The sequence below is a fragment of the Colobus angolensis genome, unplaced genomic scaffold (assembly GCF_000951035.1).
Source record: "Colobus angolensis palliatus isolate OR3802 unplaced genomic scaffold, Cang.pa_1.0 Scaffold26, whole genome shotgun sequence".
In the NCBI taxonomy this organism is placed as follows: domain Eukaryota; kingdom Metazoa; phylum Chordata; class Mammalia; order Primates; family Cercopithecidae; genus Colobus; species Colobus angolensis.
Window position 1 is genome coordinate 15,345,679 of NW_012115821.1, and position 18,033 is coordinate 15,363,711.

Sequence of the window (18,033 nt, forward strand, 5' to 3'; positions counted from 1 at the left end):
CTCAGCCTCCCGAGTAGCTGGGACTACAGGCGCCCGCCACCACGCCCGGCTAATTTTTTGTATTTTTAGTAGAGATGGGGTTTCACCGCGTTAGCCAGGATGGTCTCGATCTCCTGACCGTGTGATCCACCCACCTCGGCCTCCTAAAGTGCTGGGATTACAGGTGTGAGCCACCGCACCTGGCCGTGTTTTTTGTTTTTTTTGAGATGGAGTCTCGCTGTATTGCCCAGGCTGGAGTGCAGTGGCCTGATCTTGGCTCACTGTAAGCTCCGCCTCCCGGGTTCAAGTGATTCTCCTGCCTCAGCCTCCCGAGTAGCTGGGACTATGGGCGCCCGCCATCACGCCCGGCTAATTGTTTGTATTTTTAGTAGAGTTGGGGTTTCACCGTGTTAGCCAGGATGGTCTTGATCTCTTGACCTCGTGATCCGCCCTCCTCAGCCTCCCAAAGTGCTGGGATTACAGGCGTGGGCCACCGCCCCTGGCCCTGTTTTGGTACTTTCTGTAGACAGACTTGGACCACACACTCTTGTGTTTGGCGTCTTTAGCTCAGCATTGTTTTCTGAGTGTCTTTCTTGTTGCTGCATGTAGTTGTCGGTCATCCATTCTCATCGCTGGGAATCACCGCCATTGACTTCATTCATTCTACGTTGATGAGCATTTGGGTAGCTTCCAGTTTGGGGTTTGTGCTAGGTCACATAATGGCCCTCCCAAAAGATGTTTCTGACCTAATCCCTGGTCACAGGCACCGTTCACCAGTAATACCTGGGACTGTGTTACCTTAGATGGCAAAAGGGACTGTGCAGATGTGATGACTTTAAGGATCTTGACATGGGGAGATTATCCTGGAAGGACCAATGTAGTCACAAGGATTCTTATAGGAGGGAGGCAGGAGGGTCTGGTTCAGAGATTGAGATGTGGCGATTAAGGCAGAGGAAAGAGAAGACAGAGATTTGAAGATACCATTGCCGGCTCTGAAAACAAGAGGAGAAGCCACAAGCCGAGGAATGCAAAGTGGCCTCTAGAAGCTGGAAAAGGCGTGAGAACAGAGTCTCCTCTAGAGCTTCCGGGAGGAATGCTGCCCTGCAAGGCCATGTTGACCCATTTCTGACCTACGTTGCTATGAGAGGAGATACATTTGTGCTGTTTTAAGTCACTAAGCATGTGGTAATTGGTTACAGCAGCAATAAAAGACAAATGTAGGGGAGTTGTGCATGGGGCTACTGAGGACATTCTAGAATATGTCTCTTGGTGCACATGTGCACCTAGGAGCAAATGCAGGTTGATTTGACATTGTCACGGTCTTCCAAGATGGTGGGACCAATTTATGTTCTCGGCAGCAGCAGTATATGAGAGTTCCGGTTGCTTCACATTCTCACCGACACTTGGTGCTTCCTGGGAAGAGATATTTTCAAATGAAGAATTAACAGGACCTGCTGTCCAATGGATGCAGTTGTGCTTTGCAGGAGGTTGATGCAGGAGATATCAGCAAATACCAATGGGTGCTGATCCAGCCAGCTGAGGAGAGGAATCAGGGAGTGGTGGTGACAGTTTTTAACTGGGGAGAACTGGAATTCCTCTTCCATGCAGGTGACTGGGATGGGAAATACTGATGAACTTTAGATTAACATGAAACTTTCCACCTGAAGAGTTAGAACAGCGCTTATCTCATCTGTGGAACTTTGAGACTAACCAAGGGATGTGGTGGGTGTTGTGTAGTAGGGAAAAAGCCCATGCTGTTCATCAGCCCTCATTTAAGTGCTGCGACTGTAAGCAAGTCACACCCTCTCAGATCTCTGGTTTTGCCTTCTGTAAAATGGGTATGATCCTGGCTTTTCTGCAGGGCCCTGGCAGATGAGAGGAGCCTCTGTGTGGGAGCCCTGAGCTTACCACATATAAATAGGAGGCACTGAGTCAGCAGTGGCTGTGGTCGTTACCAACAATGGTATAGGTCTGAGGCGGTGGCTAACGCCTATAATCCCACCACTTTGGTAGGCTGAGGTGCAAGAATTGCTTGAGGCCAGGAGTTGGAGACCAGCCTGGGCAACATAGTGAGACCCCGTCTCTACAAAAAATAAAAAATTGAGCCAGGTGTGGTAATGTGCACCTGTAGTTCCAGCTAACATGGGAGGCTAAGGCAGGAGGATCACTTGAGCCCAGGAGTTTGAGGCTATAGTAAACTGTAATTACATCACTGTACTCCAGTCTGGGCAACAGCAAGACTCTGCCTTCAAAGCAATGGTATGAAACCCCTGGGGTTAGAGTGTTCCTGAGGCTGAACACTCAACCTTGAGAGGAGTCTGAGAGTATCACCTTTTGGTTGATATCCAGGGCAGATGAGGTTAGGCTCACGATCAACCACACAACCCCCAGGGCTTCATTGAGACACTATTCCCTACCCCATTCCTGAAACTGCTTTTGAAATTTTTTGTTGATTCATTCATTTGTTCATTCATTCAGCCACCACTGAGCTTTCTTGTGTATGTCATGCCACAGTCGGGAGGAACTCCCAGGCCAAATGCCTGGGATTCCAGTCTCAGCTTTATTATTTGCTACCTGTGTGGCCTTTGCCAAGTCTTAACTTCTTTGTGCCCAGTTTTCTGATTCTCCAAGTGAGGTGGTAACAGCCCCTGCCTCCTAGGGCTGGTGTGAGAATGTGATGCAACAATCCATGTCAGTGTCAGGGTCAGGCCCTCTGGCATCCCTCAGTGCTGGGGCACAGAGATCAATGCCCCCAGTCCCTGCCCCTAGCCACAGGCTGAAGGGTGATGGCTTATTGGTGCCTGTCTACAGAATATTTTTGCCAATATGGGAAAGGAAAAACCTAAACCTCTGACCTAGAACTAGCCAGTGGCCCCTCAAAGGCAGGCTGTGATCCCTCATGGCTCCCTGGGAAATGTGGCTTTGAGGAGAGTCCTGCGGTTGGCATCATTTTGGAATGTGGGTGTAAAGTCCCTTGCAGCAGTTATATGCTGCAAAGGAGCTTGGGACACTGAGCAAATGTGGTTTCCAGGCCGAAATGAGGTAGGTTGAGGTGTTCACAGCTGCAGAAGTGACCCAGGTATGGGCTGCTCAATTTCTCTTCATACCCTTTGTGGATGCAGTGGCAACTCTGGGATTCTGAACTCAAGTCCCACTACCCTTCCATCTTTCCTTCTTCCAGGATCCACATTTTCACTCTTGCCCTAGCCTGGGCCCCTCCATAATGCACATGTCTCAGCTGATGAAGTTAGCTCTGATGGAAGCCAGAGCAGTGGCTCCTGACAGGGATCCAGATGCTAAAAATATTTCATAGTGTGCTCTTTGCAAGTTAAAGACCAGCATTGGAGGCAGTGGCTGGGGACTCTCCCCCACACTGACTGTCTAACGCCTTAGGGTACAAGGGTCCCAAGTATCCTGTAGGTCCTACTCACCTAGATTGGAGAATTTATCTCAATGGTGCTTTAATCTGGCCAGGTCTGTGGTAGGGCAGATGAAGGAGGCTGTGCTGGAGATGTGGCCAAGCAGGCCTGTGATTCTCAGCAGTCAAAGTAGTAGATGCAGTGGTGTTGGACCATTTAGCCAGCGCCAGCTTAGAACATGGGTGGTCCAAATTACCTTGACCCCCAATGCCTGGAAGATGATAGGCTGGAGACCAACACACTCTCCGTCAGTATGATCTGCACAGCCAGTTCTATAGTTGAAACTGGTGGCTATTTCTTTGGTTGACACTAGATGAAGTAGCAAGTTTGTGTTTGGGGCTATGTGGTACAAAGAAAATCTGTCTTTTGATGCTCAAACCACACCCAGAGTGGTGAGGAATGCAATGCCTGAGACTGAAGAAGGATCCCAGAGTTATGGCTCAGACTTATCCCGGGGCAAATGTTCAGGAAGCGGAATGGTGGGAGGAATACTCCACGTCACTGGAATATTCTCCTGTGCACACTGTCTCTGTCTCTCTCCCTTGTCTCTCTCCTCACCTCTATTGCTCCTAAGCACACCTGCTGGAATCCTTACCTAAACTTGGGTGTCATGCAGCCGAGTGGTATTTTACCAGTCCAGGTGGTCATTTTGTGACATGAAACTCCCAGCTCATACTTGGAAATGCCCTCTGTGTTCTTCATTCTGTGCGCAGTGCTCTGCTCTTGAGAGTCTTCACACTGGAAGGTATTACCTGCTTATTAACATTGCCTCATTCATTAAGTGCTGATTAAGTACTTACTATGCACCAGGCCCTCATGAAGTTGCATGTAGTTTCACTGAAATTGTGGCCAGAAAGAGTTTGGCCTCACCTGTCTCTACATACATAGCATGTGCGAAGCTCCAAATAACCAAACCCACCCGCAGAAGGGCCCCAGTGAGGATATTTAATCATATTCCCAGCTGGGATGACAGTTCACAACCCATAAAACCAGGCCCATAAAACAATGACTTAAAGAACAAAGAAATTTCTCTGTAAGGTAGTAGTTCTAAGGTGACAGAGGTGGCTGTGCTAGACGCAGTCACAGGCCCAGGTGGTTTCTACCTTGTTGCTTTGTCATTCCCAGTGCATTGTCATTATCTGCATGGGCAGAGCTGGGTTCCATCCAGCCCGTGGGAAGGGTGCTCATATCTAAGACCTAGACCGGGAAGTGGCACACATCACTTCTTCTCACGTTCCATTGGGAACCCAGACATCTGGCTATATCTGCCTGCAAGGATGCTTGGAAAATGTGGTACCTAGCTGGATGTGGTGGCTCATGCCTGTAATCCCAGCACTTTGGGAGACCAAAGCGGGTAGCTCACCTGAGGTCAGGAGTTCAAGACCAGCCTAGCCAACATGGTCTAACCCTGTCTCTACTAAACATACAAAATTTAGCCAGGTGTGGTGGCATGCGCCTGTAATCTCAGCTACTTGGGAGGCTGAAGCAAAGAAATCGTGTGACCTTGGGAGGTAGAAGTTGCAGTGAGCTGAGATTGTGCCACCGCACTCCAGCATGGGTGACAGAGCGAGACTCTATCTCAAAAAACAAAAAGAAAAGAAAATGTTGTACCTGATAAAACTTGAATAATTATGGAACAAGGAAAGACTGGATTTTGGTGGACACTGGGTAATCATTGATATATTCCTCTTGTATCTAATGCAGCTCTTTGTGTGTTTATATTATAAATGTACCCAGATGATAAATGTTGGTTGTTTTGCTTTTTAAAAAAGGAGACCTGAGCCTGCCATACTGAGTCTATGGACAGTTCCACAGCAATGAATCAATGCATCTGTAGAGGAATGGAAGAAAACAAGGAAAGGTAAAAATAATTAAATAACCTAAATAATTAAAAATTTAAAAATTCCTGCATGTGACAGTTAAATGCCACGGAGGGCTTCCTTTAAGCCTGCATAAGTCAGTAGAGGCCATCAAGAATTTGGAGATAGTGCTAGGCACAGTGTCTCATGCCTGTAATCCTAGCACTACTAGCACTTTGAGAGGCTGAGGTGAGAGAGGATCACTTGAGCCCGGGAGTTTGAGACCAGCCTGGGTAACAGAGTGAGACCTCATCTCTACTAAAAATAAAAAAAAATTAGCCAGGCATGGTAATGTGTGCCTGTAATCCCAGCTACTTGGGAGGCTGAGGTGGGAGGATTGTTTCATTCCAATAGGTTGAGGATGCAGTGAGCCATGATCACACCATTATACTCAAGCCTGGGTGACAGAGTGAGACCCTGTCAAAAAAAAAAAAAAAACCAGAAAAAGAATTTGGAGATAGCAAAATTTCACATATTTTCTTCCACATCTCTAATTTCTTACTAAAGATGTTTCTTTCACATCTCTGCCAGAGGAGGAATGCCATTCAGTATGAAGGGATTTTTCTAAGACTTAGAAGGAAGAGTTGGTATAATTAGAACCAATGTGATATAGAATTAAATATTTTATTCCAAACTATGGACATACATTCCAAAACACTATGCCCCATGCTCGGATGTGTTGTGCTCGCATTTGTGAGTGGCCATTCCCCCAAGAGAAGGCAAAGGCAGACCCTGAGCTCTTGGCAGCTCTGTCTTCTCTTCGACTCACCATTTCTTTCTCTTTCTTCTGCCTTTTTTTTTTTTTTAGCCAGTTGTGGTAGTGTGTGCCTGTAGTCCCAGGTACTTAGGAGGCTGAGTAACCACTGCATTCCAGCCTGGACAATACAGCAAGACTCCATCTCTAAAATACATAATTACATACAAATAATTTAAAACTTTTAATGTAATGTCAATAATTAATCAAATTAAATGTATTTATTTACTTTTCTTTGAGACAGAGTTTTTTGCTCTGTTGCCCACGCTAGAGTGCAATGGTGCAATCTCAGCTCACTGCAACCTCCACCTCCTGGGTTCAAATGATTCTCCTGCCTCAGCCTCCTGAGTGGCTGGGATTACAGGCATCTGCTACCATGCATGCCTAATTTTTGTATTTTTAGTAGAGATGAGGTTTCACTATGTTGGCCAGGCTGGTTTCGAACTCTTGACCTCAGGTGATCTACCTACCTCAGCCTCCCAAAGTGCTGGGATTACAGGCATGAGCCACCACGCCCAGCCTAAAATTAATTTTATTTAGAAATAAATACATACATTTTCCTTGCTAAAAATACAAATGAAATCCCCATTGACCCCCATTTTCATTCCCAGCTCCTACCTCATCCCTGCCCTTCCCAGAAGTAACCACTGGGATCTACCTTGTATGTTTTCTTCCATAACTTTGTTAGTTATCTCGATACATAGAACAAAAGTCCCTCTTTCATTTCTTCCTTTTTTTCCTTTCTGTTTTTAAATATGTACTGTCATACTGTACTTGTTGGCGTATTTTGTAGCCCTTTTATAAATTCAATAATATGTACTAAAATGTTTTCAAGACATACGTGAATGTTTTTTTTTTTTTTTTTTTTTAATGCAGCCAAGTGAATAGTATATCCATAGTATGAGGATCCAACTGTTTATTGGGCCAGTTCCCCAACAATAGTGGTTAGCTTGGTTCTGTTTGTTGCCCTTATGGTAGTGCTATGATGTGCTTTCTGGTACGTTCCTCCTGAGCACATAGGCAAGAGTCTTCTAGGGAGGTTGCCAGGGATTAGAGTTGCTGTGCCATCCTGTGTAAGGTCTGAAACATCACCAGTTCCTTCTCCAAAGGGCACTGCTTGTCACCTGGGCACCAGATCTCCCATTTGCCCACTGTCCTGCCATGCCTCGGATCTTCGGCTTTTTAATTTTGCTAGTCTTTTGGGTGAATGATGGTGTCTTTCTGTGGTTGTAGTATCCTCCGCCTCCTCTGAACTCTGAGGATGTTCATATTCTCAGGACTCTGTTGCCTAGCTTCATCTCCTGATGGTGCCATAAGCCTCTGTCCCCACAGGGACCCATCCACCTATCCAGAGTCCCAGGGCATCTGGGGAGCCTGGCGCTTCCCAGGAGTGGTTGCTGCGTTGTTTTCTCTTCCGAGAAGCATCCAAGGAGTACACTTACACTCCCCCGGGAGAGTCCAGCCCAGGATCATCTGCTTCTCCTTCTAACCCTGAGGGGCTTCAAAGAGCCCTCAGCTGGATTTCCCTACTTTTATATCCACCACTACCATCACTGATGCCATCAGCATTGGCAACAGTTTGAGTGTTTACTATGTCAGCCTCTGCGTGGATCACTTGGCCTGTTTATCTCCTTTAATTCTCACAAAGGTCCTCTAGAGTAGGGAGTTGTGTTGTTTCTCCCCATTTTGTGGCCATTAGGTAACAGACAGAAACATATTCAAAACCAACCCAAATAGTAAAAGGAAACCAGCAAAACTTTTCCTACCATGGAGCCCTGGTTTCTACCCAGTGCTCTCACTTGGAGTATCAAACAGACCCACATTTGTTGAGTTCTGTTTAATGAGCATGGCTTTGGAGCCATCACATCCATATTTGCAGTTGCTTTGACCACACTCAGTTGTTATTCAGAATCTGTGGTATTTCCAGGGGAGGGCAGAATTGAAAGTGATGGCTTTGTCCCTGTCCAGCATATGAACAGGGACTCCTGCATATCACCAGTACCACTGTTCTTGGGTACAGTTAGGGATGGCAGCCTCACCCATGCCCATCCAAAATGTTTCTCTGCAAAGGGGTTTCACAGGTTGAGCATATTTGTCATGGGGAGTACATATAGCTTATGGGGAGCACATAAACTGAGCTGTACAGGGAGAGGAAGTACTTCACTTGCCCTCCCTAGACCTAATCAGTCAACCTACCCTAAAATGTTTAACTTTAGGTCTTATTCTAAGATCAAGAAATTGCAGACAGAGTGCAATTTCAAATGCCTTTCTCAGCCACCAACTTCTTATTATATATTTCAGAGACATAAAAATTTAGAACTGGAAGAAATCCTAGATTCATTGTGTTTAACTGTGCATTACAGTTTTAAGCAGACAGACCTTGAGTGATGAAATGATTGCCAAGTTCATGCTCCCAGGGTCTGGCTCTGGCTCTTTCCACAACATCACAGCTACCTCTTGTGCAATTATTAGGAGACTGATCCTCTCTTCTTCCAAAACTACAGCTGATTAGTGGGTATATCTTGCAGAAAACTAGCCCGTTGAATGATTAATTGGTTGTTCATTCGGTGGGCATTGATTGAATACTATTGTATGCACCGGTGACAAAAAAAATGGGTAAGATATGAATTCTTAGTGCATTCAGCATCTGGCATCTGTGGGGGAGAGGTAGTTGCACACATATGAGCAGTGGTTAAGTGGAAACCCGTGAATCTACGTTGGTCAGTGGGGATAATAATAGTATCTCCCACAGTGGGTCATTGGGGATGTTCTGAGTTAATCATTGGAAACTTCCTGGCATATAGTCAGTACCCAGTAAAGGCAGCAGTTTTTGTTTTTGTTTTTGTTTGCTTAGTTTTAGTCACACATAGAGGGAAGAACCTAGAAAGACTTTTCTATCAGGAGAATGATATACTTTGTTTCAGAAATGGTAATCAGTAAACCCAATTTCTCATCTTACATGTGTTTATCTTTTTAGTGTCTCTCTCACCTATTGGACTGCAAACCTCATGGAGTCAGGTCTCACCTCTCGTGTTCACCATTATTTACCAAGTGCTTGGCACACAGTAGGTGCTTACTAATATTCCTAGACCAATGAGTAAAAGGGGTGGAGTAACAAGATAGGGTGGGCTCAGGATCCTTGAGATGAGGTGCTGAGATAAAGCCGACCAGCTGGAGGGACCACAGATCGGTCTGGACCAACCCCACTTCTTCAAGGACTGGGGCTCCCTGGAATCCCTGCCCACAGGCCATGCTTCCCTTTGTGAGATGCAGTTTTGTTCCTGTGATTTATGGGCAGTTTGTCTTTTAACCAAGTGACTTTATTCTGAGGAGAGCTATTTGCATAACATTTATTGAGTGAGGAATAATTTCTTGCTGCTTCTACTTCTGGATGCTAACTTACATTTTAGGGGCCCAAGAATATAGGATTTCTAGAAGATAAATACCCTGGAGAGTGCAGTTTTCTGTGGTCATCAGTGACTGCAGGCAGATAGTGCATTTCTATGCCTCAGTTTCCTTAGCTGTGTAGCAACAGAAGCAGAATTTCTGAACAGTTTCCTCAGGTGCAAAGGAGAGAATTTTGAGGGGGAGAAGTCCTTGTCCTTCTTGTAAATTCTTCCTGTGAATGGACCTATGGTGAAATTGTTGGATAGTAAGGACTTCACTTATGCTGGAGAAATGGAAATATTTAATTTAGGTCATTTATTCATTCATTCATTTGGTCAGTCAGTCAACAGACATCCCATTACTCAGTGGCCCTCAGCACTTTAGGAAAATGCTCAAATAAGGGATTAGGCATTCCCTGCAGAGTCTTCCAGGCACAGATTATACACATATGTGTCTCTTTTTCCAAAATAAAAATCTCCCCTGGCTTGCTCACCTATTCAGTATGTGGTTAGCACCTCCTTCTTGCCGGTTCTGCTAGGCTTTACTCTCCTGGAGGGAAGGGCCTTGTCTGGTGCACTGACACCTGCGTGTGGCTCTGGTGGACTGAACTGGCTAGAAAACAGAGTGATCTGTAGATGGCAACATGAAGGAGTTGACCCAGAATTGCGATTTGCCCCGGTGCCGCAGGCAGTTTTCATGCTGCAGGGTTAGGCTGGTTTGTATAGTGCTCGAAGCCCTCCCCATTAGACATGGTGGTTTCGCTGCTTGCTCTTAGCTGCTCTCTTCTCCTTGATCCACTTATCAGCTCCCATCTTGTCATTAGGCCAGGGCTGTTTTGGTCACTGATTTTTAGTTGCTCTTTGTTCACTGTCCAAAAGGCTGTTTGGGACCTGCTCTGCTTCCCCCACCCTCCGGAGGTTTAGCTGCTGACCTTGAGAAGCCAGAAACCCAACAGAAGAGAGAGCAAGAACCCAAGGTTTGCAAACTCCCCTGACCTTGGGCTCTGTGACCCTGGGCAAGGTACTTCATCTCTCTAAGGTGTCTTCTTGGAGATCCCATCAGCATTCCCAGAGTCTGCTCCTTAGAATATGGTTTCCTCCTTACGTGATTAGGTATGGCAGGGAAAAAATGGGGCTGTTGTCAAATTTGTTTGGCCAGTGCTGGCTTAACCTCAGTTAAATGGGGCCATTTTTGCAGACCTCATCAGAGCCTATAAGGTGCCACTGTGCATGCAGAGGTCTCTTAAGGGAGGGCAGCTCCCTACATCTGTGTGCAGAACCCAAGTAGGAGGAATCGTCTTCTCTAATGATGAGTATCTATCAAGGCTGTGTGCCAGGCACTGTGCTGGACTCAGGGATACATTGGTGAGTAGGACAGGCAGGGGCCCTGATTACAATCAAATAAAGTCTGCCCTGGAAGACTTTGCAGTCTGGCATAGGTTTTTTCAGGGGCAGAGGACTCAAGAGGGAGCAAAAATAAGGGTGATGGAAAGGAGCCCTGAATGGCTGGAGGGAGGCCTAGGTTCATGTCTAGCTTCAGGACAGGGTTAGGGTGAGGGTCAAATGAGCTTTCTGAGGGGAAAAAGCTCAGACCTGTAGGATTTGCCTACTTCTGTAAATACTCCCACCATGGGCAACTTCAACATGCTAACACAGTCACTGAGATGTGTGCAATTACTCTTCCCAGTGTGTGCCAACTTCAGCAACCCACTGCGTTAGGGCTAGAGTCTAGCCGCTCCTCTGAGTGCAGTTTTCTCATCTCTGAAGTGAGTGGGTGGGACTAGGTCACGTGAAATTCCTTGGTAAATCATGGAACATTGTGTCGATGTAAAGATGGTGATGGTGGCCGGGCGCGGTGGCTCAAGCCTGTAATCCCAGCACTTTGGGAGGCCGAGACGGGCGGATCACGAGGTCGGGAGATCCAGACCATCCTGGCTAAAATGGTGAAACCCCGTCTCTACTAAAAAATACAAAAAAAAAAAAAAAAGAGGGGTGGGTCTTTTCTTGGAACTTTGAAGTGCTCATTTTCAGATAGTATATCTGTAAACTGAAGACTAAATCTTAATTTGAGACCAGACTGGCCAACATGGTGAAATCCCATCTTTACTGAAAGTACTCAAAAAAAAAAAAAAAAAAAAAAAAGATGGTGATGGTTTTTCACAGCTCTGAAGTTTGATGACTAATACTGTCTCCTAACTCTTCTACTCAGGATCCAGATTCCCTCCATTGCTCCGAAACCCCTTTGACAGCTCTTTACCTTTCCCCAGCCATCTCGGCCCAGTCCTGGCTAACACACTGTATTTGATCATTTCATCTCTTTAGTCTCCTTCAGTCCAGAACAGATCCCTCCTTTATTTTTGCCCTCCATGGCACTAGCGTTTTGAAGAGTCAGATCCACGTTCTGTGTTTGTCTGGGTGTATCTTTGCTGTGCCATTTACCTTGGTCCTCTCATTCCATGAACTTCAAGTGAAGCCTCAAGGCTGGAGTCCAAACGCAGGATTTGCAGTGAGAGGCCCTCGTGGGTGACATCACGCCAAGTTCAGGATGACCCATGCTGGTGATGCTGTGTTGACACCCTGGTGAAGGCATTAGCCTGCATTGGTTTTGGTTTAGATCAGATTGAGATATTATATTGACCATAATTCTAACAACTATTAAGAAGGAGAAGCATTTGTAATAAAAAACTGCTCTTACCCTACACAAGGTGGATATATTTTTATTACAGAAATAAGCCATATACAGGTATAGCTCTGATTTTTGTTTCAAGACTGTCAAGTAAAATTGAATCTATTTGCTATTGACCTTCCAGGTATGGTGGCTAAGGGAGATATTTCAGAGACAACCCCCTACTTTTTTTTTTTTTTTTTTTAATATATCTCCTTTTTGATAGATCCAGGTCAAATTGGAGTAGAGTGTTCTTGATGTAGGAAGCTTCAATATTCTGTTTATAACATTTAGGCAGGAAACAAGATTTCTGCAAGGTTAGAATGTCATGATGGAATGGGCACTTTGGAGAGTGGTGGGTTCCCAAGTGCTGTGTGCATGCAAGTGTAAGCATGTACCTATGTGTTGCTGTTTTCTCAAGGGAGTATGAAGGGTACATTGGGGTGCCCAAAGCAATATCAGATGTGACACAAAGAAACCAACCCCAGGCCAATTTGGAGAAGGCACAATTTAAATTAAAGTCAAAGAAGTCTATCTCTAGTGTCTACTCAGTGCTGGGGGCTTTGTTCTGGGTGCTGTGAATGGCACAGGCTGACTCTTGTGAATCTTTTAGTACAGGAGCACACAGACCTAAACAAGCCATTTCCAGGGTAGTGAGCATGTGACAGGGAAGTGTGAGGATCTGTGGTCCCTTTGGGGTGGACCTAACAGTGCCCATGGGAAGTAACAGATAGAAAATGGAATCATCTGTGAGGGATAGCCAGGTAAAAAGCAAACCATGTGGAAGGGGCAGTGTGTGCCAGCGCCCAGAGTCCACAGAGATGTGATGTGCTGGAAGCAAAGACAGCATCTCAGTGAGACTGGATCATGTCATATGACAGTGGCCTGGGAGGCCTCTGGGCTGGGAGTGCTGGGTCCTCTTGGCCTTGGTAGTAAAGAGCTTAGACTCTGTCCTAAGGGTCCCAAGAGGCCACTGAAGTGTTTCAAGTGGCCTCTTAAATCTGATTAAATCTGCATTTTGAGAAAAGATCTCTGGCTAGAGTGGGAAAAGCATTTGGAGGGAAGCAAAACTCAGGGCTGAGTAACCAGGTGGGGGTATTGTAGCCATCCAGGAGAGAGATGATGGAGGTCATCAATACCAGTTGAGAATAAGTGAGTGGATGGATAGCTTGGATAACCCATGGAGAGAGGTGAAATCATGAAAAATATTCAGGTGGTAGAATTGAGAGTGGATCTGGGGACTGAACAAATCCATCCATCCACCTGTAAAACCAGTATCTGTTGAGCCCCTTCTGTGTGTCTGGGACTGTGTTTGGGGTAGGGATACCGCAGTGAATAAAGCAAATGTGGTGGTCCCTGCCCTGATGGCGCTTACCTTCTGGTGAGAGAGACAGACCATAAACAGAGGTATGAAGTGTCATTAGCTGGTGGTGCATGCTATGAGGAAAGATAGAGGATGTGATAGGGTGAGCATAAGAGGGTGGAGTTTTACATAGAGACACAGGGAGAGCTTTTTTGAGAGAATAACATTCAACACAGACCTGAATGTTGAGAGAGCAAGCCCTGCAGCCTTCTTGAGGAAAATCATACAGGCATCAGGGACAGCATGTGCGAAGGCCCAGGGGCTTAGCTTGCATGAAGAATGGCATTCAGGTCAGTACAGATGTGGGTGATGAGACGGTCACATGTGTGGATGAGTCTGAGCAGCCCTGCTACTGCGAGTCATGTCTTGAAAGATGGGTCCTCTCTTCCTTTGTTGGCAAAGACGGGGACCTCCTGGGCTTCCCCAGGTGACTGGACAGGGCAGTCTCTGTTACCCAGGCTGGAGTGCAATGGGGTGATCATAGCTCACTGCAGCCTCAAACTCCTGAGCTCAAGCAATCCTCCTGACTCAGCCTCTTGAGTAGCTAGGACTGTATACAGGCACATGCCACCATGCCCGGCTAAATTTTTAAATTTTTTTTGTAGAGACAAGATCTCACTGTGTTACCCAGGCTGGTCTTGAACTCCTGGACTCAAGCAATCCTCCTGCCTGCCTCAGCCTCTCAAAGTGCTGGGGTTGCAGGCTTGCACCACCATGTCTGACCAACTTCTTTTATTCATATTGATTAATATTATCTAGTTTTCCTATTTGCTCTAATAGTTTTGCAGATCTTATTTTATTATTACTATATTTTTGTAGGGAGGGATTTTTCCAGACATACAATGATATCATCTGCAAATTAATACGATTTTGTTTTCCCTTCCTTTCTAATCAGCATGACTTTTTTTTTTTTTATTCTAATTGGATTGGTAAATGCTTCCTGAATAATGTTAACTAGTGGTGGTATGTAGGGTCCTTCTTGCTTTGTACCCCCTTCAGTGGGAGTGCACTAATGTTTCCCTAGGAAATGTGATGCAGGCTTTCAGTTTGAGCTATATATCTCTTAAGGAAGTTTCATTCCATTCTTGTTTTGTTGAGGTTTTTTTTTGTTTTGTTTTGTTTTTGTTTTTGTTTTTTCAATCAGGAATATATGTGGGAATTTAACAAGATTGGAATCTAAGGAGACATCTGTTTTTGTTTTTTCTTTTGACTCTGTAATGAGATGAATTATATTGATAGATTTCCTAATGTTGACCCATCCTTTCATGCCTGGGGTGACAGGTGTCTGTGTTTGGTTACAGCTGTGCTTTTCAAGCATGGAGCTACTTTCTGTCATTTAAATTAGTACTCCGTGAAGATGCACTCGGTTTGTCCTGTGGCTTAGAGTAATACTGACAGGATAGCTTTCCTTCTGTTTGAGGCATTGAAGCTAGAGGGAATGAACAAATCATTCATCCATTAGACCAACTTAATTTATTGAATGCTTAGTATCTGCAAAATGCTGCTGGTTGGACAGCCTCCAGCATCCCTTGTAACTAAGAGACTTAGGATTCTCTGTAGTGGTTCTGCTAGGAAATGCCGTTGTTGCAAGTGACAGAAATGCAGTTCAGTCAGGATCAAGCTGCATAGGGAATGTAATGGTTCACAGGAATGGAAGGTCCAAGAGTAGATAGCCTCAGGCATGGCGGGATCCAGGGGCTCAGTGTGATTAGGCCTTGCTGTCACTCTGCCCTTCTCTTGGCTCTGCTTTCTTCTGTGTTGAAATCATTCTCAGAAAGGTTTCCTCCCTGTGATACTAGCAACTCCAGGCTGGCATTTGACTTCAGCTGTAGAGTGAAAGCTTATCATTCCCGCTTGTTCCAGCAGAGCTTCCCGAGTGAACTCAGATTTGTTCACAACATGGGCCTCATGCTCTATCCTGGAACTCTGGAACTCAGGGGTGGAGGATGGAGTCAGCCTCATCTGAACCCATGGATGGAGAGTAGGGGAGGGGTGGTCCCCCAGTGGAAAGGCCAGGTAGCACCTGGCCTTTGGATGCTGGGTGGCAGATACCCCAGATGTTCACGCCATCTGGGTCAGCGATCCCCTTTCCTTTGTGATCTTCACTGTCCTTTTTCACAGGTGAGAGGGGAGATGGCAGGGAGCGGTGATTCCTGACTCAGCCCCAGGGCCCTGCAAATCAGTGACAGAATCAGGATTTTAAGTCCCTACCTGAAGTTCCAGGTTTTATTTGCTCCACTAAATTAGGCATGGAAACCTGAAATCCCAGCCCTTCGGGAGGTCAAGGCAGGTGGATCACTTGAGGTCAGGAGTTTGAGACCAGCCTGACCAACATGGTGAAACCGCATCTCTACTAAAAATACAAAATTAGCTGGGCATGGTGGCTCTCGCCTGTAGTCCCAGCTACTTGGGAGGTTGAGGCAGGAGAATCACTTGAACCTGGGAGGCAGAGGTTGCAGTGAGCCAAGATTGCACCATTGCACTCCAGCCTGGGCAACAAGAGTGAAACTCCGACTCATAAATAAATAAATAAAGGAAATAGAGAATTAAATCATCATCTGTGCACCTTGGGGGTTGGCTATTAAAGAAGAGATTTCCCCAGGCTCACCCTCACCCCCAACCTCTCAGCCACATATAATAATTCTTCTTGTCAATTCCTTATTGTTCCCTTTTCATAATGAACTTAGAAGGTAGACGCCTTTAAAAAGGTGTCTTGGATGGGATGTTACATACTTAATATAGAGCCTTAATAGTAGCAGAGTTTTAATTTGACAAACTCTTGCCTGATCTGATGTGGCATCTCTTCAAATAGTATTTTTTCTTTTAATTTGATTGAGGTGTAATATATCCGACACACGTGCCAACTTAAGGGACAAGCTTTTCTGCGTATGTTTACACCTCCTGGGCTCAGGTGTAGCACTTGTTCAAGCACTCTGCCCCCATTCCAGCTCCTTTCAAGCCCCCTTTCTTTCCCTCCCCTTCATCTCCTCCTTAGGAACACACGGAGGCTGAGAAGGACTGTGACTTTCTTGCCATTGCCTACCTGGGTGCACACACTTGGGTCCAGGGACAAAATGAGAAACCTGATCCCGAAGAATTGTGCCAGGAAGGGAGATGGGAAGCGTCCATCCATGGAGGAGAAACGGCCACCTACAGAGCCCTCTGGGAGTGCCCCTGGTCTACCTAAGACTCAGGAAGACCCTCTTACTCTCTTGTTCCTCTTTTATAAATAAAGAAACCAAGGTCTGTAGGCTGGAAGCCGGGAGGATGGTCCTGGTCTATGGGCCAGCTACCCACTGTGGTCCCTGCTACCCAGTGAATCCAGGTGGCTTAATCATTGGACCCAGTCATTCTCATCCCTCATTTCATGATACTGTTAATTTTTTTTTTCTGGAAAATCTTGAAATTCTGCAAGAGATGGCATATATAATGGAAAGAATATAGATGCTGGAATGTGACATTCTTGGATTCAAATTCCTTCTTTATGACCTTGGGCAAGGATGTTAATTTCCCTGAAACTCGATGTCTTCATCTGTAAAGGGAATAATATTAGCACCAACCTCATATTATTGGTTGTGAGGATTAATGAGATGATACATGTCACATGCTCAGCACACTACCTGGCAGATGCTGTCTTTAAATGGGAAAAGCCAGGTTGTGGCTTTTTTGGCGTGGGGAAGGTGAGACATGACATAAACGTAAAGCATCCCAGCCTCCCCCAAATGTGAACACTTTAGCATAACTTTAATTTAATCATTATAAATTAGTTTATTAATTAACGATAGCATGGTGTATGTAAGAACACAGCTGTGGAGCCAGACTGCTCTGGTTCAAATCCTAACTCTTTACCACTGGCCAGATGTGTGACCTTTTGTAGGTTGCTTAAGCTCTCTTTGCTGTGCTTTCCTTGCATGTAAAATGAGGCTAATTATAGGACTTACCTTATAGGGTAGTTCTGAGGATGAAATGAGATAATGCAAACAACACCCTTCCTTAGCCCAGTGGCTTAGTTGATGTGCAGTAAATGTGACATTATTATTACTAACAAATTGATCTATATTCCTCTTTGGCCTTTAAACTTTTTTTTTTTTTTTTTTTTTTTTTGAGACAGAGCCTTGCTATGTCACCCAGGCTGGAGTGCAGTGGTGCCATCTCAGCTCACTGCAGCCTCGGCCTCCCAGGTTCAAGTGATTCTCTTGCCTCAGCCTCCTAAGTAGCTGGGAGGCATGTGCCACCACGCCCAGGTAATTTTTGTATTTTTGGTAGAAATGGGTTTCACTATGTTGGTCAGGCTGGTCTCGAACTCCTGACCTCAAGTGATCCACCTGCCTTGGGCTCCCAAAGTGTTGGGATTACAGCATGAGCCACTGCATCTGGCCTTTAAGCATCTTGAATGAAGTTTTGCCTTGGTTTTCACAGAGTAACTACTGTATGTGCTCTTTGCGCTTCACTGAAAGTTTTTTTCCAAGCTCTTTTCTCTTCCTGTTCATGTTAGCACTGGGAGCTGGGAGAGAAGACTAACCATTCCCCAGCATCAGGCAGCATTCTTTGGATGTTTTAGAAAGAGGCCGGTTAGCTCTTGGAGAAGCGTGAATGGGCCACTCTCCT

The 18,033-nt window shown here is 45.6% G+C and overlaps 1 protein-coding gene across 1 annotated transcript in view; it reads left to right on the top strand.

The window, feature by feature from the left end:
* ARHGEF3 (Rho guanine nucleotide exchange factor (GEF) 3) overlaps positions 1-18,033 on the top strand; it is a 345,766-nt gene that overhangs the window by 38,923 nt on the left and 288,810 nt on the right. The window contains exon 2 of the mRNA XM_011947258.1: positions 5,171-5,259. Coding sequence (XP_011802648.1) covers positions 5,198-5,259 — 62 coding nt within the window. The 5' untranslated portion in view covers positions 5,171-5,197. The remainder of the gene's footprint in view (positions 1-5,170; positions 5,260-18,033) is intronic.